At 40.0% G+C, this 25,456-nt stretch overlaps 1 protein-coding gene and 1 pseudogene across 7 annotated transcripts in view; both read right to left on the bottom strand.

The window, feature by feature from the left end:
* OSBPL6 (oxysterol binding protein like 6) overlaps nt 1-25,456 on the bottom strand; it is a 211,224-nt gene that overhangs the window by 81,459 nt on the left and 104,309 nt on the right. For 6 of the 7 annotated variants that reach the window (XM_077776286.1, XM_077776285.1, XM_077776288.1 and 3 more), the window contains one exon: nt 8,408-8,626. In XM_077776286.1, coding sequence (XP_077632412.1) covers nt 8,408-8,509 — 102 coding nt within the window. In that variant the 5' untranslated portion in view covers nt 8,510-8,626. Of the gene's footprint in view, nt 1-8,407; nt 8,627-25,456 lie in introns of those variants that run through there. The other variant, XM_077776292.1, reaches the window with a different exon arrangement.
* On the bottom strand, nt 15,033-15,136 carry LOC144241770 (small nucleolar RNA U3; annotated as a pseudogene).

Raw genomic sequence — 25,456 nt, 5'->3', positions numbered from 1 at the left:
ACATTTAAATTAGAGGTATGGTATTAAATCAGGAATCCTTGAATTTTTTTTCTCTCAAAATGAGAACATTTTTATTTGAGGTGATATTTTATGTTTCTCAACTCAAAGACGGAAATAGGTTTCATATTCAGCAGGTAGACACACTATATTTCAAAGCAGTGATTTGGTTATTTCATTTAATAAAGCTGTTTGAAGAAGATGCTTCAGAGGTTCAGCTGGGAGAGACACATTCCAATTCCGTTCACGTAGATGCTGGGGGATGTTTTTATCAGCCTGTTTTGTCCAATGAGAAATGTTATTATGAAAACTCCATGCATAATGTATAAAAATTGATGAGGAACACTTTTACTTTCTAGGTTTTTAGGCACCTTCTTCACTTTCAATGAAAGTTGCACATGTAGCAGGTGCTGCTGCTACCAGAACTGGGAGATTAGGTCACCAGTTAATGGTGACATGAGTCCCACAAAATCTCTGCTGGGGACAGCTTTCACTTGTCATCCGTGGACATTAACAAAATGGGCCATGGTTGGCTTGTTGTTAATAATGTATAGGAAACATCTTTAGATACCCATGTAATTGACACTTTCTATTCGTTAGATCGACTACAATAGAAAATACATATTTTATAAAAACTGGCAAGAAGATTAACTACCAGCCTCTTGTGACTTATTCATAATACAATTTTTCCTTAAAAATTATTTATTTTATGATCTCTGAGCTTCAGCGAACTTTAAATCCTTATAAGAAATGGCTAGCACATTTTTCTTTGATTTTCTATTAAACTAAAAGAGACCGGCTCAGCTAAGCATTTGCAATGTCTAACCTGCTGGAACTAAAACAATTCACTAATAACAGACACTATCATCTGGTAACTATATATTCCAAATCCTGAATTCTTAGAGCAATAGTGTCTGATTTTCTGAAATGACCTGTTAATGATACAAATAAAAATAATCAATAGCTCCAAACAGAGGCTTCACTTTTATTTAGTTTTAATTTTTGAGAGAGAGAGCGAGAGAGAGCGAGCAGGGGAGGGGCAGAGGGAGAGGGAGAAAGAGAATCCCAAGTAGGCTCCATGCTGCCAGCACAGAGCCCGATGTGGGGCTTGATCCCATGACCCTGGGATCATGACCTGAGCCGAAATCGAGAGTTGGATGCCCAACCAACCGAGCTACTAAGGTGCCCATAGAGGCCTTACTTTTAAAAATGCAGACCCTTGAGACTATTCCCAGAACTACTGAAACTGTCAACAGGGTGGCCTCAGTCTTGTATGTTATAAAAAAAAATTCTCTAAAATATGTAAATGTAAGAGTAATTATCAAAACAAATAAATAAAATCTAGTCAACTGGTCACAAACTTAGCCTATTATATAATGTTACCATAAAATAAGTATTATGACTGGGCAATAGTAACTCCTGTTTTAAAATAAAAAGTTATCGGAGGTGCCTGGGTGGCTCCATTGGTTAAGTGTCCAACTCTTGGTTTCAGCTCAGGTCACAATACCATGGTCTGTGAGATCGTGCCCTGCGCTGTGCTCTGCCCCGGTAGCATGGAGCCTGCTTGGGATTCTCTCTCTCCCTCTTTCTACCTCTCCACCCTTAGAATAAATAAACTTAAAAATAAAATAAAAAGTTGTTGAAATCAATAATTCAAAAAGATACATGCACCTCTATGTTTAATGCAGCTTTATTTACATAGGCAAGGTTGGGAAGCAACCGATGTCAATCCACAGGCAAACAGACATGGAAGACGTGGTATATGTACACATACATACAAACATACATACACACATGCACGATGGAATATTACTCAGCCATAAAAAGGAAGAGATTGTGCCATTTGAGACAACATGGATGAATCTAGAGGGTATTGTGCTAAGTGAAATAAATCAGACAGAGAAAGACAAATACCATATGATTTCAGTCATAAGTGGAATCTAAAAAAAAAAACAAAAACAAACCCAAACCCCAAGACCCCAAATGATTAACAAACAAAAATCAGAATCAGACCATAAGTACAGGAAACAAACTGATGGTTGCCAGAGGAGAGTGGGGTGGGACGTTGGGTAAAATGGATGAAGGCCAGCGGGAGACATAGGCTTCCAGTTATGGAATAAGTAAGTCACAGGGACAAAAGGCATAGCACAGGGAACACAGTCAATGATATTTTAATAGCAATGTATGGGGACAGATGATAGCTACATTTCTGGTGAACACAGCATAAAGTACAAATTGTCGAATCACTAAGTTTTACACCTGAAACTAATTTAACACTGTGTGTCAACTGTACTCAAATAAAAATGAAATGATATGAAATGAAATGTTACCTCCCATCCCCACCAACATTTTTAACATGTCAGCAGGACACTCCCAATGCTTTGCTTTTGTCTGATACCATTTCCTTAATAAGCCTCAAGTCATTTATTCCTCCATATAATCACCATCAGCAGCAAGCAGAAAGGCCTGTGTTCTTAGCTCCCACCGTTACCTTTGGACCATCCCTCTTCCCTCTCAAAATCTACTCTTCCTGGGAGACACAGAGCTCCCCGCTATACTACTTTCTTTCTTTGTCACCTCCCAACCTCATGACTAGTCCTTCACAGTTCTCGAGACCTCTGGAACCTGGTTCCCAATCTGCCTCTCCATGCCAACCCCTCACTCATTTACTCATTCAAATATATTCTGAGCTCTACAATATGTAAGGTATTGTGGGAGGTGCTAGGGGTACATTATTGAATGAAAGAAAATCCAGTTTTCAGGGAGCTTACAAGTCAGCGACAGGCAAGAGAGGAAGAGGATACAGATATGTAACCTGTCAGCTGGTGGTAATGCTTTGGAAACAAATAAAATGAGGTACATAGACAATGAGTGAGGAGGATATGCAGGGAGGTCAGAGAAAGCTATGCAAAAGGGTACATTTGGAGAATGAGCCAAGTGTATGAGCAAACCTGGGGATGCCTGGAACGAAAAGCAAGCGAGGCTAAGAGGGTCCAAAACACAAAGGCCCTGAGGTGGAAGCACAACTGAGGAAAATGCTGGAGAGATCTAAGTGAAGGTGAACAACGCAGGAAATGGGATTAGAGAGGTAGGCAGAGCCAGATGATGAATGACCCTGTAGGCAATGGTCAGCAATTCAAGTATTATTTAGAAACAGATGGGGACCACTGGAGGGTTTGGAGCAGTGGACTGGCTTGTTCTGACTTAGGTTTTGAAGGGATCACCCTGGCCACTCTGTAAAAAAATGATCTGTATGTCAGGCAATGGTAGAGGCAGGGAAAACAGAAAACTATGGCCATCATCCAGGTGAGAAATGACGGTAGCCCAGACCAGAGTGGAGGGGAAGGAGGCGGTAGGCAGTGGTCAGACCCCAGGTACATCTGAAGGTAGAACTGATAGGATTCACTGAGGGTTTGGAAGCAGGTGTGAGGAAAAGATGAATCAAGGATGACTCCAGAGTTGCTGAGATAAGGAAGACTGGGAAGGAGCAGATTTGAGAGGGACATTAGGAGTTCAGTTCTGGACATGTTAAATTTGAGATGCCTTCTTTCTTTTTTTAAAAAAAAATTAAACGTTTATTTATTTTTGAAAGACAGAGAGAGTGTGTGTGTGTGAGTAAGGGAGGGGCAGAGAGGGAGACAGAATCTGAAGCAGGCTCCAGGCTCTGAGCTGTCAGCACAAACCCACGAACCATGAGATCATGACCTGAGCCAAAGTTGGACGCTAACTGACTCAGCCACCCAGGTGCCCGGAGGTGCCTTCTTCATGTCCAAGTAGAGATCACCCTTGGTAATTTCAATATCACTGTGGTTGACTTGATATCCAGGATTAGGGTTGGCAATTCAAATACATTCTGGGGCCAGGCAGAAAACATACGTATTGAAACACAGTAAGGAGAGGTAGGGACTGTGGCTGATCAGAAGGTATATGCCCCATCTAAAGGGGAAAATACTCCTGAGCCCAGTTTAGTTGCCATGTACAGTCTGGGCTCAGTATCCCTAGATTTTCCAATTTCTTAACAGAAAGAAGAATCTGGATTTTTAACAACCAAATCTTAGTGAAATTTAGAAAAAAGGTCCACAGCCTACTATATTCTAGAAGCGTTCAGTTAAAGTTGTAACTCACTCATTATATTAGTTGCCTAATGTATACTAATATACATTAATTTATTAATGCATATTGCAAAAAGAGACCATGTTTAGCATTTCTGTAGCTTATCTGACAATAAAATTCTCTTTTTCATGCAACATCAAGGGGAAAGCATTTTTTGGCATACATTGGGAAATGCTCATTTCTGTATAAAACCTAATTGCCCTTTTTGAAAATTGTAGGGCATATATTTCTTGCAGCTTATGAATAATTATTGATATCTCTCTTTGTTTTTGTCTCTCCTTCTCTGTCTCTCTCTCACACACACATACAGAGTTAATTTTGTAAGATGTTCTAACACCGAGTATCAGTCTGGAATGAAATGTAAATGGAACACTTACTAAAGTCTTCCAACTTGTTAAATACTAAGTGGAGTCTTTTTTTTTTTTTTTTACAAATAGTTTATTGTCAAATTAGTTTCCACATAACACTCAGTGCTCATCCCCACAAGTGTCCTCCTCCATGCCCATCCCCCCTCCCCCCCACATCCATCAGTCCTCAGTTTTTGTCAGCATTCAAGAGTCTCTCATGGTTTGCCTCTCTCCCTTTCCCCCACCATTTCCGCCCTTCTTCTCCCCCTTGTTCCTCCGTCAAGTTCCTCCTAATCCTCCTATACGTGCAAACATATGATATTTGTCCTTCCCTGCCTGACTTAAATGCTGAGGCATAGGAGCACATGTACCCCAATGTTCATAGCAGCACTCTCCACAATAGCTAATACTAAGTGGAGTCTTAACCCTCTTGTGTTGATGAAGAAACACTTAGTGAAATCACAGGGGTAACTGAATCACTTCATTTCCTAGCTCCTCTCCCTCCTTCACCTTTTGTGCTACATAATTTTGCCACAGGAAGGATGGCCAATTACTACTATGCACTTGGCAGATGTTCTTTTACTTATCTATGAGAAAGGAAGAAGGGAGAGGACAAGTAAATCTGGAATGGCAAATCTGTAGTAAGAAGACAAGACGAATACTGCTGCAGCTCTTTAAAAATACCCTCTAGGATATATGAAAATATTTGAAGTGCAAGGCTTGTCTCTGAAAAATTAGAGTATGTCATCTGTTTAAAAGAGATTGCAGCACCGTTGAAGAGATCTGTACATAAAAAGATAAACAGCCTGCAAATGTCAAATACTATCGAAAAGTTCTGTAAAAGTTCAGAGAAGGGAGGGGCAACATGGGGTCAAATGGTCAGTAAAAGGTCCCATGAGCCAGTCCTTGAAGCACAGGGAGGTATCAGGTCAAGATAAGTGTCGTGGGAATATTCCGGGCAGGAAAGACAAGGGCAGAGCCAGAGATAAGGCAGTTTGGGGAACGATGCACAGACGAGACCGTAGGCAAAAGGAGGACAATGGGACACTGAGGCTGGATCAGGTGTTGGCAGGCGGGGGATACCAAGATAGGAAATCCAGCCTTAGAGTCTTTGAAGGGTTGTGAGCATAAATCTGCCATGTGAAGGAAATTCAATCCCAGGCTATTAGGGAGGCAGAGAGGCAAGAGCACTCTGCAGGATGCCGGGTGGAGGTGGTGAGAGTCTGGGTTAGCGAGCGGACAGTGCACATAGAAAGAAACGATCACATTATAAAGGATGAAATAATCAATAAAATTTGTTCACCTACTGAATGTGGGAGAATCAAAGGAGAAAGGAATGGCTTTGACCCTGGGTCCACGAGAGAATGATTACCCAGACAGCAAATGGGCTTATATGTATTAATTTAAGATGCGGTGGTAAATCTAAGTAGAAATGTCCGATCAATTCATTAGCGAGCTAGCACCAGAACTTGGGAATGGCAGGCAAACAATGTGCATTAAGGTATCACTGCATTCTCAGCTATGTGCTAGATCATGTCCTTTATGATTCATTTACATGAATGATGGCCTTCATTTGCATAGATGTCAGTTAAACCAGGAGAATGGTGACATTTAATGAAGACTAATTTATCACACCTTCTCTATGTCCCTTCACTATGAAAACAGACACACACAAAAAACAGATGCTTATAAAACCCAGTGCCTCATATTACATCACAGGATCACTCAAAATTTCCAATTTCCATAAGATAATACTGGATGTTAGTAAGTGATTGAGATGGGAAAGGAAAAACAGAACTGTAATTGTTCTTTATTCTCTCCCCTGAGAGAAATGAACAGACACAAAACAGGAGACAGGAAGGAAGCAGAGGAGAAAGTATTTTGGGGGAGTTTGCACCTACTGAGATGAACAAAAACTAAAGTAAGCTCTCCTTAAAGATAACAACCATTTGAACACTGTCTTACTTTTCTAAAATTCATTATCAATTTACAGTCATGCTACTTTATTCCCATCATAAAACTTGTCATTCACAAGCCAGCCAGGAGTCCATATTCCTCCTTCAGACTCCCTCTGCAGCCCCGGGTCTCAGTTTTTTCCCTGTTGTTTTGCACGGTGGCCCTGGAGCTCAGGTGCAACAGGCAGATCAACAATGTATGACAGATGTTTCCGCAGCCCTCATCAGTCTTTTCCATTTGCCACAATTCTCCAGGGTGACCTGGGTCGATCCTGTCCTTCCCTCAGTAGCTGGGAAGGCCACGCTGCTTAAAACGTCTCTCGGTTGAAATGCCCAGGGCAAGGGAAAAATGGAGAAGCCATAACAAGAAAGGACAGAGAGGCGGGTAAAGGAGAAACAGGAATCGCAAACATAGAAAGCATCTCGGCATATAGTTGTTATTTAATATAAATGTGCTTTCTTTCATTTACGGTACTTCTGCTTTCTTTTGCTATACGGATGCAGTGCAGTAAACGTTATAATTGTGTGTAATCACAGATTTAGTTAATTCTATAACTGCTTCTCCTGAACCAAACGTAGACGTCCTGTTTGAACTCTATAATGGAGGACACCAGTGTCAAAAATACCCACAGCATGGGGCGCCTGGGTGGCTTAGTTGGTTAAGCTTCCGACTTTCGCTTAGGTCATGATCTCGCGGTTCGTGGGTTCGAGCCCCGCGTCGGGCTCTGTGCTGACTGCCAGCTCAGAGCCTGGAGCCTGTTTCAGAGTCTGTGACTCCCTCTCTCTCTGACTCTCCCCTACTCATGCTGTCTCTCTCCTAGAAATAAATAAAAAAACATTAAAAAAAAAAAATACCCACAGCAGAAAAACCTGCCTTACAATCTATGAAAGATACACATGTAAGAAATCTCCGATTCTTACAGATTCCCCAGGAATCTCTTGCTGGAAATGGGGGAGGGGGCGCTGGGAAGGTCTACAGACTGAAGTTTCCCTAAGGGACCCTCCTCCCCCAGCCGTGCTTCCCCCCGTCTAGAAGAATGAATTCATACCTGGATTGGCTGTCTCAAGACCCAAGTCTGTACGTACTATGGACCATGAACTACCTCGTGTTCATATTTCTAGAAACTAGGCAATATATCTGGAACACTTAACAGGGAGGAAAACCCCTGCAAGAATAATTTACTCAGTGAATATCCCTCACAAGGAGCATTTTTATAAAAGGTCAAGTAAATCTGTTTATTGTGAATTTCTAGTTACACAACAAAAATGCTATCGCAAGATACGTCATAACAGCAAAGAGCAATACTCACTCAGACATGTGCTGGGCACAACAGCTGCCTGTTTTGACAAGGACAAAACCCATATGGCTGATTCCTCCACAACCAGTGGCCACATAGAACGGCCACTGACGTAGCAACAAAGTAATTCATTAAACAAAAACAATGACAGGAATTGGCTCAATGGGGGTAATGAAACAAGAATTTATTTTCTCTATCGGCTCTAAGCATCTCCTGAGCTTTCACTGCCCTTAATTCCCCGATACTACAATTTTATTTGTATCCTAATTCCTGAATCTGACTGTTAATGAGATTCCATGAAACTCCAAACAGAAGTTCGTGCTGGGCAGGCCAGTGATAGACTTGTAGGAAGAAGGCCTTTGGCAGGCTCACATCCCTTTCCACCTTCACGAATAGAGACAGCAGAGTGTTCAGGTTCCTGAAGCTGCTCCCCCTCTTCAGGTGCCCAGTGAGGAGGACAGCAGGGCTCTTCCTAGCCACCCTGCCTGTGGTCTACACTAACAAAGGATCCTAAATAACAGACAAACAAGAGCAAGATCTTCATGGCATCATCATGTAGATCTACAGAAAACAGTGAGCCTTCCTGTGGAATAAAAATATTCACAACAAAATTTCAGGATTAATTAGCAAGCCCACCATATCCTAATGGTGCTGTATTTGCATAAGATGAAGTGCACTTTGGACTATATTCTCTTACCTGCCGACTTTCCCTATGGGAGGGTGTCGAAGAAGAGGCACTTCTGTGGGTTGGAGTGGATGTTTTATGAGCAGGGGATATGCCCTTCTCGTCTGAACTCATAGCTGCAGTTAGAGTCTAGTTGTATACGCTTAAGACCATCCCAGTCGTGTCTCCAATTCACAGACAAAGAAGTAGATGATTTTTCAGCTTCTGTTCCATTTCATGAGTAAGGTTTGACTAGAAAAGAGAAGGCAAAAAGTGAAGGTGTCCAAAATACCTATAAGCAAAACCAGCAAGAAAACATGTAATTAAAATACAAACACAAAGTCAGTATATTTAGGGAAAAATACCAACACGTTTGTGAGAGGAAGAACTCTGACACATTAGGAAATATTATTTCTTCCTCTAGATTTTAAGTGGAGGCTTAAAGTGTTAATATGAAAAAGAAGTCAGTCAACAAGGAAAATGCGAAGATGCCATATGCTGAGGTCATATTCTTCCCCACCACTCTCTTTGTTTTAAAACAGATTACATGGTCCCTCAGGCCAAAGTATGTCAGTTTCCTCCCCTGAGAGTTAAATTCCCCTGCCCACTGGATTATAGTAAGAGCTCAGTCCATGTCTGACTTCAGTTGAATTCAGCCAAGTCATATATGTGATGTTAAATCCAACAGAAAACAGATACAAAAGGCAAAAGGGTTCACACATTTTGTGCATTTTATGATCCAGGATTTAGGAAGGATCAAGAATACATGTACCCACAGTTATTTGTACCTCAAGATCACATCTTGTACCTCAAGAGCACATCTACGTATGATTCTCAGCCTCAAAACCAACAGGGTTCCAAGTATCTACAGATTGACAGGCACGTTCTGAAACTAGATAATGCTCAGATTTGCTTCCATTTATCCCCAACCAAGATCCACTTCATTTTTCACTTGGATACTTAGAAGGGCACCTGGGTGCCTCAATCAGTTAAGTGTCTAACTCTTGGTTTCTGCTCAGGGCATGACCTTGAGGTTCATGAGTTTGAGCCCCGCACTGGGCTCTGTGTTGGCAGTGTGGAGCCTGCTTCAGATTCTCTCTCTTCCTCTCTGTGTCGCTCCCCTACCCCCCTCCTCAAAGTAAATAAATAAACATTAAATAAATAAATAAATAAACAAATAAAAGGATACTTTGATAGCCATGAGGAGAACCAAATTGAGGAAATACAGAAGGTGAGGGAGACCCAATCAGGAAGCAAGAGACAATGGACTAGAGAGGTGGCAGGAAATAGGAAATTCAGCATCCAGTCCTGGCAGTTGTAACAGGACTGGGAGGGGGGCACAGGGGAAGAGGAGAAAGCAGGATTGAGGAAGACTCCTAGGTTTCTGGTATTCTGAGTGAGGTCTGACCATAGGAAATCCAGGATTGATAGAAAGTCATGAGTATGGTTTCAACCCAATGAGTTTCAGGTATATCTGAGGCATTCAAATAGAGATACACACTTGGAAATGCAGTCTCTAGCTCAGAAAAATTTAGGCTGTAGACAAATGTTAAATAGCTTGTTTCTGCTATAAATGTATTGTGTGACTTATGTACAGATCATGTAAACTCTGAAAGTGCATTTTATACAGGCCTACAAATAGTTAATATTTTCTAAATCTACAACAGTACATTAATGGATTATGTGACCCTGAATGTGTTAATCAGGATTTTAATGGTCACCTGGTTATAGAGAAGACTCAAAAGAACAATCCCAATAATTAAAAGGCAAATTATTATAAATTGGGAAAACTGGATTCTTTAGCAAATAAAACTTAGAATCCTTTCTTCAGATTTCAACTTCATTGTCACCACCACTTGTCTCCCAAACCGGAAAACTTTCTCTTGAAACAAACCTAGTCTTTGGATTAACTGCAAAGAGTAAGCAGCAGTGTTCTTTCCTTGGCTGGAGATGAGGTTCCATTTAGTATTGTCAAAAGGAAGTGATATGCTGACATTCGACAGATGATCATCTAATCCTTTTGTTTTGTGAAGGCAGTCTAGTAAGTGTGAGTTAAATTTCTCAAACCAAGCTCTGATGCCAGCAAACAGAAAGCAAGAACGCTGCTCAGGTCTCTGATTTGAAGTACTTTCTGGCTCAAGATGTTTTACAAGATGCTGATACTTGAGCTAAAAATATGGAGGTTCTGTGAGGTATTCAAGGGCCTCCAAGGGATGAGGTTGAAACAACCAAACCAATTAGACTATTATCCGTTTGGAAGTAAATTCAATCCAAGCTTCATCAAGAGCCAACATTTCCTCTTTTGAACTTTTTTTTTTCTTAATTGCGCCCAACTCCCAACTGCACTTTCCCCATTAATACATACCAATGCTAACATCTTGGTTTTTAATTTAAAATGACATTTTCAGGGTAACTTGTTGATGATGAAAGCACAACCTTTTGGTTGAATTACAATTATGAATATCTTGAAGAATACCAAGAATAAGAAAAGGAGATTAAGAGAATTTAATTCATTCCAAGAATCATTTTTGACATTACTGTCATTTCTATTAATTTCTGAGTTTCTTAACAAAGAGGATTTCAAGTACCTAAAGTTGAATGAGATGGTCTTTAAAGTTCATTCCATTCTGATTATCAATCAAGTGTTCGATTACTTGTTCTTTTTCAAAGTGTATTACAAAAGTTAAGTCTAAATTCTATTAGTAGGTTATACCTATTTACTCCTAGAGTATAAGAATTAGTGAGACATTAAAAAAATTATTTCATCTCTATCAAAGCACATTTTCAGAAACTGCCTAAACAAAATCCCAAGCTAAAGAAAGACCATAGATTTTATTTTATTTATTTTTTTGAAAGACCATACATTTTAAAATCAATACCAACATAATTCCTATACTCAATGAGAAAAATATTGTTGCTGCAAGTAACAACAATACAAGAGCTGCACATCTGATTTTCCGGTCTTCTTCCCCATTCACATCAGTGGGATCACTACAATTGTTTGTAAGTGCTCTAACATTTGCATTTACACCGAGTGACATAAAATTCAGATTTACAACCCAGAGACCTAACTAAAGCATGAGGTGGCAGGGAAGATTTCTAGAAACTGCTGTTCAGAGGCATTATAAATTGTATGTGTTCAGAAAAACATCTAAAAACAGACTAGCCTATGTCTGCTAGGCCAAGTTGTGACGTGGTAATACACAACCCCCAAATCTAAAGGGCTTACAAGAAAGATTTATTTACATGTTTCCTTTACATGTCCTATAGAGGTCCTGTAAAGGTCAGCTGCAGCTCTGCTCTGTATCCTCTTCATTCCAGGCTTTAAGAGCAACCCCCAAGTGAGGAAGGGAAAACAGCTAAGGCAGAACCATGAGATGGGTCTTAAAGTGTTAGCTTGTCAGCAGAACATGTTACTTTCACTCACATCTCATTGGCCCAAACAGGTCACATGGCCAAATTAACGTTAATTATGCATGAAAGTATAAAGCATCCCATACAAGGCAATGAAAAAATACTTGGGGGCAATAATCTACTATATTCACCATAGAAAAAGGTTAAAAGCTCAGATATACATATTTTAATTGACTCTAGTTTCATCAACCTAAAAATAACCCCAGTTAGCATTTGATTCTACTTTAACCAAAGTAGGAAAATAATGTCCACTCTATCTGAAATATGGTTTTTCTTCTTAAATAGTTTATTGTCAAGGTGGTTTCCATATAATGCCCAGTGCTCATCCCAACAAGTGCCCTCCCCCATGCCCATCAGCTCCCTTCCCTTTTCCCCCACCCCCATCAGCCCTCAGTTTGTTCTCAGCATTCAAGAGTCCCTCATGGTTTGCCTCCCTCCGGCTCCCCAACTATTTTTCCCCTTCTTCTCCCCCATGGTCCTCCGTTAAGATCCTCCTAATGCACCTCTATGTGCAAACATGCTTTTTTCAACCAACAATATTGGTAAAAGCCTTCTTTGTGAACAAAGGAACTTCAGTATCATGGCTCTTTTTAAAACAAAATTTTGGGGGGGTGGTCACCTGGGTGGCTCAGTCTGTGGAGCATGCGAATTCAGCTCAGGTCATGATCTCACAGTTTGTGGGTTTGAGCCATGCATCAGGCTCTGTGCTGACAGCTCAGAGCCGGGAGCCTGTCTTCGGATTCTGTGTCTCCCTCTTTTTCTGACCCTCCCCTGCTCACGCTGTCTCTCTCTCTCAAAAATAAATAAAACATTTTAAAAATTTTTTAAAAAATAAAACAAAACAGCAAGATTCCTCTTCCTAGGGTGCATATTGACATTTAAATTTTTTTTTAATGTTTATTTTATTTTTGAGAGAGAGACAGAGCATAAATGGGGAGGAGGGGCAGAGAGAGAGGGAGACACGGGATCTGAAGCCAGCTCCACCCTCTGAGCTTCAGCACACAGCCCGACACCGGGCTTGAATTCACGAACTGTGAGATCATGACCTGAGCCAAAGTCGGACACTTAACCAATTGAGCCACCCAGACACCCCTCAGTATCACGGCTCTTAATCACTACGCATAAGGCTATCACATAGATATACTATGATACATTTATATTTTTCTACTAGGACAGTTAGGTTATATTCTGTATATTTTGAAACAATAAGATTTATGATGGGAGAGTTCATAATAATTCTGTTTGCTTTTGATTACTCTAAAATGACCCTCTTTGTTCATTTCAATACTTTTTTGCTTTATTTGATATCATCTGCTCTCTTTCTTGCAAGTGATTAATGAAATTTGTCCATACTCTTACATTTACAGTTTCTGTATAACTTTGTATTATGTATTCCTCTAGTAATGATCATGTTGAGTTGTTAAAAAACATCTAATATTAGCGATATTTTTCCTATTTCTCTTTAATGTTATAACGAATAGCTGGTCTTATCCCTGCCGTATCATGCTACGCTTTCTATTTTATGGTTCTTTGTTTCTTTCAATGCTTGATGGCTTTTCCTTTATAATCTGCTTTTCCTTACAATACTGATTTTAATAAGGTGTTAACTTGAGTTTTATGTTTGCCATTAATGTGAAAGATAAAATTCCCCTTTTAATGTTCTCTTTCCCTTCAAATTTCTCTAAATCCTGTTGGAACCTACAGTCTGTAAGTGATAGTCAAGAGTAACATGGTATCGTTCTAAACGCCCCTGTAATATAAAACCTCCTCCACACCACTCCACATCAAAATTTTCTTTTCCTAGCCCTTTTCCCAATCTTGGTGGTTTAATTTGAAGTTTTAGAGAGTTACACTTAGTATTCTAACACAACAGGGAGGAGCTGATAACCTCCTCTGGTTGGGGCCAACCAGAATCTCCAAGTGTGAGGGTGGCCTGGAAGAATTAAGGAATAATATTTCTGCTCAGTCTCCTTTTCTGCAACTGCAGCTGAGGTTTGCCACAATCAAGACCTCTAGCTCAATCAAGATTTGCCTCAACCTGGGATCTAGCCTTCATAAAATCAGGGTCTGGTCCTTCATGGTTTTGACATGCGGTTCTGTTTTAAGTCAGTATTTGGACTGTAGGTGGTTTGTCGTTTTCAGTATTTGCATGACCATTTACAGAGAATGAAGAGGAGCCACATTAGATGATCCTAGCCACAAGGACAAGGCAATCCTATCATCACCTGATCTTATCAGTGCAAATGTCACTGTACTGCTGGATGGAATAAACTAGTTTTCTATCAAGAGCATCACCAGAGCAATGAATGCCTATTGTCATTATATATTACAGTCATTACAAGGTCATTTAGGTTAGTTTTTTTTTCCTTATAGAGAGAGGGTAGGGAATCTTTTTATTTCTAAGGTCATTAACCCACAAAAAGAAAATCAAGAAACTCTTTCATGAAGCAATGACTTCTAAAAAAGATGGCAGTATAAGATGTGATAAGCATTTTCCCAGAAAAGGACTAAACAGCAGGGGCTAAACGGATTTTTAAAGAAGAAAAAGATCATTAGTACTTTCACTAAAGAATAAATGCCAGGAGGCACCTGGGTGGCTCAGTCGGATAAGTGTCTGACTTTAGCTCAGGGTATGATCTCACTGTTCATGAGTTCAAGATGTGCATCAGGTCTCCAAGCTGACAGTGCAAAGCCTGCTTGGTATTCTCTCTCTCCTCCTCTCTCTCTCTGCCCTTCCCCTACTTGCTTGCTCTCTTTCTCTCTCTGAATAAATAAACTTAAAAAAATGCCATAAAATGTAAGGAATCACTTTACTCACAACCAAACCATGATGTATGAAACCAAAATAAATCTCCCTTCTTAAAACAGTGACGTGGTGTTCAAAGAAGAAAGGCAGGCAAATTCCACCCATTTTCTCTAGATTAGAGAGCAGAGGAGCAAGAAGCCCAGGGAACAGATTAACAGTGTTCTGAGGCCTGGAGGCACCTCTCCGGGCACTCAAGAACAGGGCCCTGACTTGACTTATCTTTTGCTGCTTTCCTCGATCTTGGCTTCCAAAGAGCATGATGGACATGTTCCAAAGCACCCCCAAAATACAGCCTTTCTTTCCAAGCTGGCTTCTGGCACATTCGTTTAAAAAACTAAGGAGGAAAACAGCATACAAACAAGTTCTCTTATTGGGACTGATGAAGCTTTGGCCACTCCCTACTCGAAGATCCTTTACCAAGGAAACGAATAGGATAGACCCACATTCTACAATATCACTTAGGCCTCCAGGGTGAGTTTTCAGAGGATGTGAATGCTAACTAAGTACCGAACTATAGAAATGATCCCTGAAAGTATAGTCTTTGAATGCTAATTAAGTAAACACTAAGGAAGCAAAGGATAACTGGCACAAATATTCTTTTGATAAGGAACAGATCTCACATAAAGGAAAGTTAAAAAAAAAAGTATGTGTTTAAACCCTATAAAATATTATTCCCACCTATAGGAGAGCAAATTATTATGTGCAAGAGGTAACCAGAGGGCATTTCTGGTTTGTTTATTCTAGTAGAAGAGAGGGCAGCTTTAGATCACCAATGCTTCATACTTTTAAAAATTAAAAAAAAATTCTCCGAATAGAAATAAGACAGGTTCAGAAGCAATGAGAACTGCCACAGGTAAGAGATTAAGGAAACAAAGGACGACTCCACAATTTTAAAATAATTACAATGATATTCATGAAACCCTGAATGATTCTGCAGAAAAATCTAGTCAATAGGTAGGTTAAAAAGATGAAGTTGAGGAAATCATCTTGCAAATGGAACAAGGGGCAGGAAAATAGATAATGGATATTATTCAGATAATGAAACCTGAATCTACAGATATGGATGGCCCTGAAGACTATAACCAAAAAAGAAAAGAAATAATATTTAAAACTATTCCTTAACAAAAAGAAGACTTCAACTTGGAAAATAAAATCTTTAATATAAATAAATATCTTTATCTGAAAATCAAAATAAACTTCATCAGGCAAAATTAGTAAAAAGCAAATCAAAATAAGATAGATCTTAATGATACTGCTGACTTTAATCACTCTCTGAGGCAATTCAATAAGTTAAATATTAACGAAAAGTTGGAAGCAAGCAGGGGTTAATCCTAGAAAAAGTTAAATAATATACTCTCCTAAGTATATCTTAGGTTGAAGAAAAAATAAAGCATATTGATATTGTAGAACATTTGAAAACAGAGTAGAAACCAAAAGGACTCAGTCCTGTCCCTCTCCTCCCTCTCTTCTCTTTCGGAATGATGGAGTGCATTGTCCAGTTAATTCAAGGATGAAAGACTAAAGGTAAAAGGAATAAAAAAATATACAAAATAATGTAATAAAAATACTTAGAAATGTAGAACATAGCTAAAGCTATAATGAAAGGAAAATTCATGGTCTTCATCATTTCTATTACTAAATACAGGGAGCATGGGTGGCTCAGGTGATTAAGCATCCAACTCGATTTCAGCACAGGTCTTAATCTCAGAGTCATAAATTCAAGCCCCATGTTGGGCCCCTGCATTGGGTGGGAAGCCTACTCACTAAATAAATAAATAAATGAACAAATAAAAATGCTTTAAGTTTATAATTTATGAAACTAGAAAGCCAAATACAGGAAAAATACAAATAAATAAATGTCTTGGATTTATCAACTATTTTACATTATTTACTTATACTTTGATTCCTAAATATGTAGAAAAACAGGAACCATAAATACAAAAAGAAGGTTATAAAAAGTATATGACCAAGGAATAGAAGAGACTAAGTTATTAGATAATTGTTGCAATCTACAATTAAAAAAACTAAAACTAATCACAGTTCAAAGACTAAATATTCTACAATCATCCTGATTTAAAAAGTACACCATTTAATATCCATAGCCAAATATTTAAGAACTCTCAAGAAATACTGGAATAGTTGCCTTTCTTTCTATTTAAAATTTCTTTTTAATGTTCATTTATTGAGGTTGGAGAGGTGCAGAGAGAGGGGGACAGAGGATCTGAAGTGGGTTCTGTGCTGACAGCAGAGAGCCAGATGTGGAGCTCATGAATCCTGGGATCATGACCTAAGCTGAAGTCAGATTTTTAACCAACTAAGCCACCCATGCACCTCTTTTTTGTTGTTGTTATATTTATTTATTTTAAGGGGGGGGGGCAGAGAATGAGGGAGAGAGAGAGAATCCCAAGCAGGGATCCCCCATCAGTGCAGAGCCTGATGCGGGACTTAAACTCACAAATCACAAGATCATGACCTGAGCCAAAGTCAAGAGTTGGATACTTAACCGGCTGAGCCACTCAGGTGCCTGGGAATAGTTGCCTTTCTATGTGCTATTATGTATATATAAAGACATAAGCATACACACACAGGCACATAAATCAATCTACCATCAATCTTAATGGTGAAACAACAGTAACATTTCCATCAATGTCAACAACAAAATAATCATACTAGTTATTACCTTGTTAGCACTGTGCTCTGAGAATGCTAACTAGGGAATAATATAATTGTTCATCTGAAATGCACATGAAGAGTGCCTGGATGGCACAGTGGGTTAAGCATCTAACTTCAGCTCAGATCATGATCTCATGGTTCCTGAGTCCAAGCCCTGCATCAGGCTCCCTGCTGTCAGTGCAGAGCCTGCTTTGGATCCTCTGTCCCCCTTCTCTCTCTGCCCCTCCTCCTCCTTGTTCCTCCTCACCCTCCCATCAAAAATAAAATATAAACATTGTATAATTAAAAAATCAAATGCACATAAGAATCAAATGAAAATCAACCAGAAGGGGTGAAAAAGAAAGAAAGCTTCCAAGAGAGGGGCAGATACCATATGTTTGCACGTATAGGTGGATTAGAAGGAAGCTAAATCAGGCTCTGAGATGTCAGCGCAGAGCCCAATGCAGGGTTCAAACTCATTAACCACGAGATCATGACCTGAGCCCAAGTCAGTTGCTTAACCGACTAAGCCACCCAGACATTTCTAAAAGCTGCTTTTAAAAACATATAAACTCAGGGCACCTAGGTGGCTCAGTCAATTAAGTGTCCGACTCTTGATTTTGGCTCAGCTCATGATCTCATGGTTTGTGAGTTTGAGCCCTGTGTCAGGCTCCACACTGACCATGACGAGTCTGCTTGGGATTCTCTCTTTCTCTCTCTCTCTCTCAAAATAGATAAATAAACTTAAAAAAAAAGACATATAAACTCTATGGATAAATAGAAATAAAACATGTTAAATGTTCTACTTTATGTCTATTTCAAGTACAGAATCATAGAAGAAGGCTGTGGGGTGCCTAGGTGACTCGGTCAGTTAAGCAACTGACTCTTCATTTTTGGCTCAGGACATCATTTCACGATTCATGAGACCAAGCCCCGAGTCAGGCTCTGTCCTGACAATGTGAAGCCTGCTTGGGTCTCTCTCTCTCTCTCTCTCTCTCTCTCTACCCTTCCCCTCTACTCTCTCTCTCAAAAACAAAAACAATAATAATAATAATAAAAAGAGAAATTAAAAAAAAATAACAGCAGGCTCTTACCATGTGTCAGGACAGATGTCATACTTCCTATTTAGGAACTATTTTGTTATTCATAATGTACAGATGACAAAGGTAGGATTTAGGAAGTTTGTTAAACAGGGTCCTCAGTTTGGTTTCCAAATCTATTTGACCTCAAAGCCCATGCAACAAATTCTTTCACTGCTATTTACCCTTATTTTACTAATTAATGAATAAACTAAATGAGAACTCCAGGTTTTTTTTTTATATGACGGGACATTGCTGATGTACAATACAAAATTTATAGTGCTTCTTAAATGCTATGAAATGTCCTGGGCATACAAGCGTCATATTTTCCCAGGGAGATATTCAGTAGCTTTCATCAAATCATCAAAAGGCTAAAAAAAAATGTATTATCCTTGGGAGTTCACATTTCTAAAACAACTGGTACCAGTACAGGCTTAAAAACAACCCATGGGCACAAAAGCTGTACAGCATATTTACCATAATGTGATCACAGGACATTTGATTCTGATGGAAGCTTGTGCCACGGCCAGTGTTGACAAGGCCATTTTGATACCATCACTTTGATAATTTTACCAATGCTAATTTTCTAACATTTTCAGCCACTTTTTCATTATTTGGTTTCTGACTCTTGCTAACATCTTATGAAAGGAAGCTTGGTAATGTCATAATTCATATTTTAACAGGAAAAATAATATTGGGAACTATGGCTCCCGTGACTGCGAATAGGTACTCGCTGATTGTCCACACAGTGGAGACTTTTTGGCAATAACAGGAAACATCAAAGATTTTGTCCCTGCTTTGTGACCTTAAATAGTAATTCATTAATCCATGTGGGGTGTGTATAAACTGTTACTGGGGCACCAAATGACTTGAGTAGTGGCAAATGTCCTGTTCTCTAGAGGAATTTCCTGTACTGAGCTGAGATATGCTAAAGAGTTGGCTAAAGCAGACAAAATGGCTTAGGTTAAAAATGTTCCAGAAGGGATTCTGATGCACTGCTACCAGGAATGTAAAATGGTAGACTACTATTGAAAATGGTATGGTGGCTCCTCAAAAAATTAAAAACAAAATTACTATAGTATTCAGCAATTCCAATTCTGGGTATATACCCAAAAGAATGGAAAGCAGGGACTTGAACAGATATTTGTACACCAATATTCACAGCACCATTATTCATAATAGGCAAAAGGTGAAAACAGCCCAAGTGTCCATCAGCAGATGGATGTATCAACAAAATGTGGTACATTTGTACAATGCAATATTACTCAGCCTTTAGAAGGATGGAAATTCTGATACATGCTGCAATGCGGATGAAACTTGAAGACATTATGCTGAGTAAAATAAGGACAAATAACATATGATTCTACTTATATGAGGTACCTTCAGTAGTCAAATTTATAGAGGCAGAAAGTAGAAGTGTTTGCCAGGGTCCATGAGGAGGGGGAAATGGTTGTGTTTAATAAGTACAGAATTTCGGTCCAAAAGATGAAAAAGTTCTCGAGAAAGAAAGTAGTTGTGTGGGCTGGGGATGGGCAAAATGGGTAAAGGGGAGGGTGCCATACAGGCTTCCAGCTATGGAATGAATAGGTCACAGGGATGAAAGGTGATGCTGGCAGGTACTGGCTACACTCGTGGTGAGCACAGCATAACATAAAGAGTTGTCAAATCACTATGTTGCACACCTGAAACTAATGTAATATTCTGTGTCAACTACACTTCAGTTAAAAAAAAAAAGTGGTTGTCCAAATCCATTTGGGCTGCTATAACAAAATACCATAGACTAAGTGGCTTATAAGCAACAAGCACTTAGGGGCACCTGAGTGGCTCAATTGGTTTAGCAACTAACTTCAGCTCAGGTCATGCTCATGGTCCTTAAGTTCAAGCCCTGCGTCAGGCTCTGTGCTGAGAGCTCAGAGCCTGAAGCCTGCTTCGGATTCTGTCTCCTCTCTCTGCTCCTCCCCTGCTCACTCTCTGTCTGTCTCTCTCTCTGTCTCTCTCAAAAATAAATAAATGTTAAAAAAAATTAAACAACAAGCATCTATTTCTCACAGTTTTGGAGCTGGGGAAGTCCAGGGTCATGACACCAGCAGATCTGGTACGTGGTAAAAACCCACTTTCCTAGTTCATAAATGGTCATCTGCTTGTGGTGTCCTCACATAGCAGAAGGGGGGAAGGGATCTCTCTGGAGTCTCTTTTAATTCCATTCACAAGGGCTCCACCCTCATGACCTAAATCACCTCCCAAAAGCCCTACCTCCTAATACTATCACCTCAGGAATTAGGATTTCAACATATGAATTTGGGGGAACATAAACATTCAAAACATTCAAACAATGTGAATGTATTTAGTGCCTCTGAAATAAGAATTTTAAAACTGTTAAAATGGTAAACTTTATGTACATTTTACAAGAATAAAAAAAATCCTGTATTATCAACTATAATAACTTTTATAGTATGCAGGTGTCACTTTTGTGTTATTTTGTGCTCAGGTTTCATTTTCTTTATAAAATCTTTTTTTATTTTTTCATGTTTATTATTTTGACACACACACACACACACACACACACACACACACACACACACACGAGTGTGGGTCAGGGAGGGGAAGAGAGAGAGGGAGACACAGAATCCGAAGCAGGCTACAGGCTCTGAGCTATCAGCACAGAGCCCGATGCGGGGCTCGAACCCACGGACTTCGAGATTATGACCTGAGCCAAAGTTGGCCATGTAACCAACTGAGCCATGCAGGTACTCCTATAAAATCTTTCTTAATCAATTAGAATTGTCACTGCAATCTGTATTACTTCTATATTTATGCATGCATATGTTATTGAATATCATCACACTGTTTATTTGTACTGATCCTGTATAATCTTTGTGGGTGCAGACTATGTCACTTTCATTGTTGTAATCTGATGTCAGGGGCCACAAAAACCACTCAGACTGTCTGCTGGGCTTATCATTTCAGTTAAGACCTAAGCCCTCATTTTATACATTAAATACAGTTGACGGTGCTCACAGGCTGCCTGAGGTAGTCCCCTCATGCCAGTACTTTTGAGTTTATATTTGTCCAAAAAGAACCCAAAATAATCCAAATGATTTGCAGAGTGGAGTTCCCTATCTGCTCAACAGTTAGAGAGAAAGACTGTACAAAGTTCAACATTCCCAAGAGAAAACCTTCGGGTTTTCCTGAAAAAAGACCCACTGAGCTGCTAATGGTACTCTAGGGACCTGGGGCATTATCCGTTCTGTTCTCCCTGGTGCCGAGTCATACATTAGGAATAGGAAGAGAGGCAGTAGTGTGATTCTTTCAAAACACAGATGATGAATTAGCCTGGCTGCACAGAGTTACTGCACCTGCCACCTACCTAATTTACTAGCCATTATCTACCTAATCACAAATATTTCATGATTAAGAGCCTTAAGCAGAATTTTAAAAACTGTCATCTCTCAGGAATAGCAATGTTTATGTAGACCTTTACCCACATATCAGGGTGTCCATACTTCTATTTGCATTGGGCATTCAGCATGAGTGTTAGTTTCAATTATGGCTCATTCATTGCTGCAGGAGAGAACGGCTGACAATGACTGAGGATTTACTGCCAGGCCCCAGGCTCTTCGGCATCACATACTCATTTAACTGGGGTGTGGTAATCTTCGCACACACCTGGTGATGGGCTGGAGCCAGCTTACACAGGCTCAGGAGTCCACTGTCTGCGTCTCTTGCCAGTCCAGCCTTCAGAGACATCCTTTTGGGAACTTGAAATTGGCCATGAGAGGAGTAAGTAAGCCATGCAAATCAGCATCCTCCACCTTTTTGGGAACTGATTTTTAAATGTTTGTCAGTACCCCCACTGCATATATCTTATGCTGCTTTTTCTTTCTTTCTATTTTCATGCTAAGAAAAAAATCCCATGGATTGCCTAGGTCTGAAACCAGTCCCAACTCTGTTATTTCCTAGCTATGAAACATCAGGCAATTTACATAATTTATCTGTTTCCTTACCTATAAAATAGGGATAGGCACACCTGGGTGACTTAGTCAGTTAAGGGTCCGAGTCCTGATTTAATCTCAGGTCATGATCTCATGGTACATGAGACTAAGCCCCATATCAGGCTCTGTGCTGACAGCAAGGAGCCTATTTGGGACACTCTCTCCTCTCTCTCTCCCTCACTTTCTGCCCCTTCCCTGCTCTCTCTCCTCCCTCTCTCTGGAAATAAATAAATAGGGGCACCTGGGTTGCTCAGTAGGTTGGGCATCTGACTTTGGCTCAGGCCATGACCTCATAGCTCATGAGTTTGAGCCCTGCGTCAGGCTCTGGGTTGACATCTCTGAGACTGAAGCCTGCTTTGGATTCTATCTCCCTCTCTCTCTGCCCCTCCCCTGCTTACACTCTGTCTGTGTGTGTGTGTGTGTATGTGCGTGTGTCTCTCTCTCAAGAATAAATAAACATTTAAAAATTTTTAAATAAATAAACTTAAAAACAGGGATAAAATATCTATTTCATAAAGTTGTGAGAAGTAAATGCCATTATTTGTGCAAAATGATTACTGTTATTATGCATCCTCTTCTGAGACCCTCCTCCAAAGGACTGTTAGGGAGCAGATTTGAGGACACACTGTATCCGGGAGAGCATCAACTTCCTCCATAAGCAAGGTCAGGACACCTGTCTCAAGAGTACTAATTTTGAGATGGGTTTGATCCATGACACTATCTTATTTAAAGCCCCTATGAAAATGGTTGCTACTTTTCCATCAAAAGGATCAAGAGTATTTTGGGGGAGGGGGAAATGCAAAATTTAACAAAAATCCAAAAAATAGAAACTGATGTACCAGTTCAAGTCTTTAAATGGATTTGGGGCATATCCTTATTAAAAATAAGGCCACATTTAAATACAAGAGACTGATCAAATAACACACATAAGATAATTTCAGTATCAAAAATAATTGAGACACTGATATGAAGTGAAGGGGTCCTAATGGTCTGACAAACTACATTTGAGTTCTGGATAGTGTCAAACTCATGGTATGTTATAACTAACAAAGAAAAGGATGTCAGTCAAAGAGCTTAAGCTGGAGCTTCCTTTTCCAGCAGATCACAAGATCTGGTGTCTCAGGACCTTTGTTTCCTTTATGCAGAGAAAATATTTGAGTTCCCAACTCGCCTTACGGGGTTTTACAGGAATCAAAAAAAGAAGTACTTTAAAATACACACACACTTGGGGGACCTGGGTGGCTGAGTCGGTTAAGCGTCCGACTTCGGCTCAGGTCATGATCTCGTGGTTCGTGGGTTCGAGCCCCGCGTTGGGCTCTGTGCTGACAGCTAGCTCAGAGCCTGGAGCCTGCTTCAGATTCTGTATCTCCCTCCCTCTGACCCTCCCCTGCTCGTGCTCTCTCTCTCTCTCTCTCAGAAATAAATAAAAAATGAAATAAAATAAAACACACACACACACACGTACTGGGGGAAAGCTGGCAGGCTGAATACAGCATCTGTTTCATCTCAAAACTTCACAGAAAACACCATTAAAGAGACTTTTTTTTTTAGTAAAACCCAAGAGCCGTGAGGACAGAAAGCAACAGCAACAGAAGTTTGGGACTAGAAAACAGTAGACAAAAGTAGTAAAATGATACCTGGTTCATTACTGAGTCCTGTCACAAAGATGATAGGTGGAAGTTTAAGGAATTCAAAGGAAGTTTTAATGTGTCACCTGATGTTGAATTGAGATGAAAAAAGCTACTTTCCCCCAAACCTCAAGCCTGGGAAATGCCAGTGCTAACTCTCTGCTACAGAGGTTTTGAAAGGTATTCCTGGGACCCACATGTCACCTGGGAACTCATTTCAAATGCAGATTCTTGAGCCTGTCCGTACCAGTCATGTCTGTACTGGGTCAAAACCTGTGAGCACTCTGCCCAGCACTGTTTCAACAAGCCTGGCTCTGGGCAGCAGGTGTAAAGGATTGCCAACTGGGCCCTGTTCCTCGCTGACCTAATACCAACAGCTAGGGAATAATAATATAGTATTAGACACAGAGTCACTCCCAAGTAATAGATTTAAGGCCTCAAATATAAAGGAATTGTTAAAACTGTTCCTTGGCAATTAAAAAAAAATACATAATAAGAATTCAAGTGATAACTAAAGTGCTTAGCATTTAACATTTATATAAAAGGCCTTCATACTACAAAATTATTACTAAACACATTAGAAAGCTTATGAAAAACTATTTTTACTACAAACAGTATCTCCGGGGCGCCTGGGTAGCACGGTCGGTTGGGCAACTGANACTCAGGTCACGATCTTACAGTGTGTGGGTTCAAGCCCCAGCACGTTGGGCTCTCTGCTGTCAGCACTCAGTCCCACTTCAGATCCCTTGTCCCCCCCATCCCCTCTCTGCTCCTCTGCCACACACACTCTCTCCCTCCCAAAAATAAATAAAAACATTTTTAAAAATGAAATAAAATAAAGGAAAAAGCTCTATCATAACCCAGAAGGACTCTACTGTCTACTAATCCTTGCGACTGCAACATTTTTTGGATCCCAGATTCCGAAATGGACAGAGATGACCCAATCACCATCTGAACTCCATCGGAGGTCAGCAAACATTTTATGTAAAGGGCCAAAACTAAGTATTTTAGGCTTTCTGAGCCATACGGTCTCACTGTGGCTACTCAACACTGCCACTGTAGTGGAAAAGCAGCCATAGAAAATGAGCACACGAATAAGCATGGCCACATTCTAACAAAACTTAATTTATAAAGCCAGGCTTGCAAGCCAGGTTTGCCCTGTTGGCTATACTTTGCTCATCCTTGAACTAGATCATAGAAGATTAGGAAGCATTCTTGGGACCAAATACTGCAAAGTACTTTTAAAGATTGTAGACTCCCGAACTGCTTCCCATGGCAGGTCTGTTAATGCACACTACAGCTGGCAAAGCATTCACAGAGGAGACTTGGAATTGAATGCCTTCTTGCCAACTTCAGATTTCTCTATCTCCCCTAACATGTAAAAGAAGACACTTTGTGTTTAGAAATACACAATAAGTATGAAATGAAAAATACTAATAAGATAAAGGGTAGATGGGGGGCCTGGGTGGCTCAGTTGGTTAAGCGTCCAACTACGGCTCAGGTCATGATCT

The sequence above is a fragment of the Crocuta crocuta genome, unplaced genomic scaffold (genome assembly GCF_008692635.1).
Source record: "Crocuta crocuta isolate KB4526 unplaced genomic scaffold, BGI_CrCroc_1.0 scaffold17, whole genome shotgun sequence".
Taxonomy (NCBI): domain Eukaryota; kingdom Metazoa; phylum Chordata; class Mammalia; order Carnivora; family Hyaenidae; genus Crocuta; species Crocuta crocuta.
This window is presented reverse-complemented; position numbering and strand designations above follow the sequence as displayed.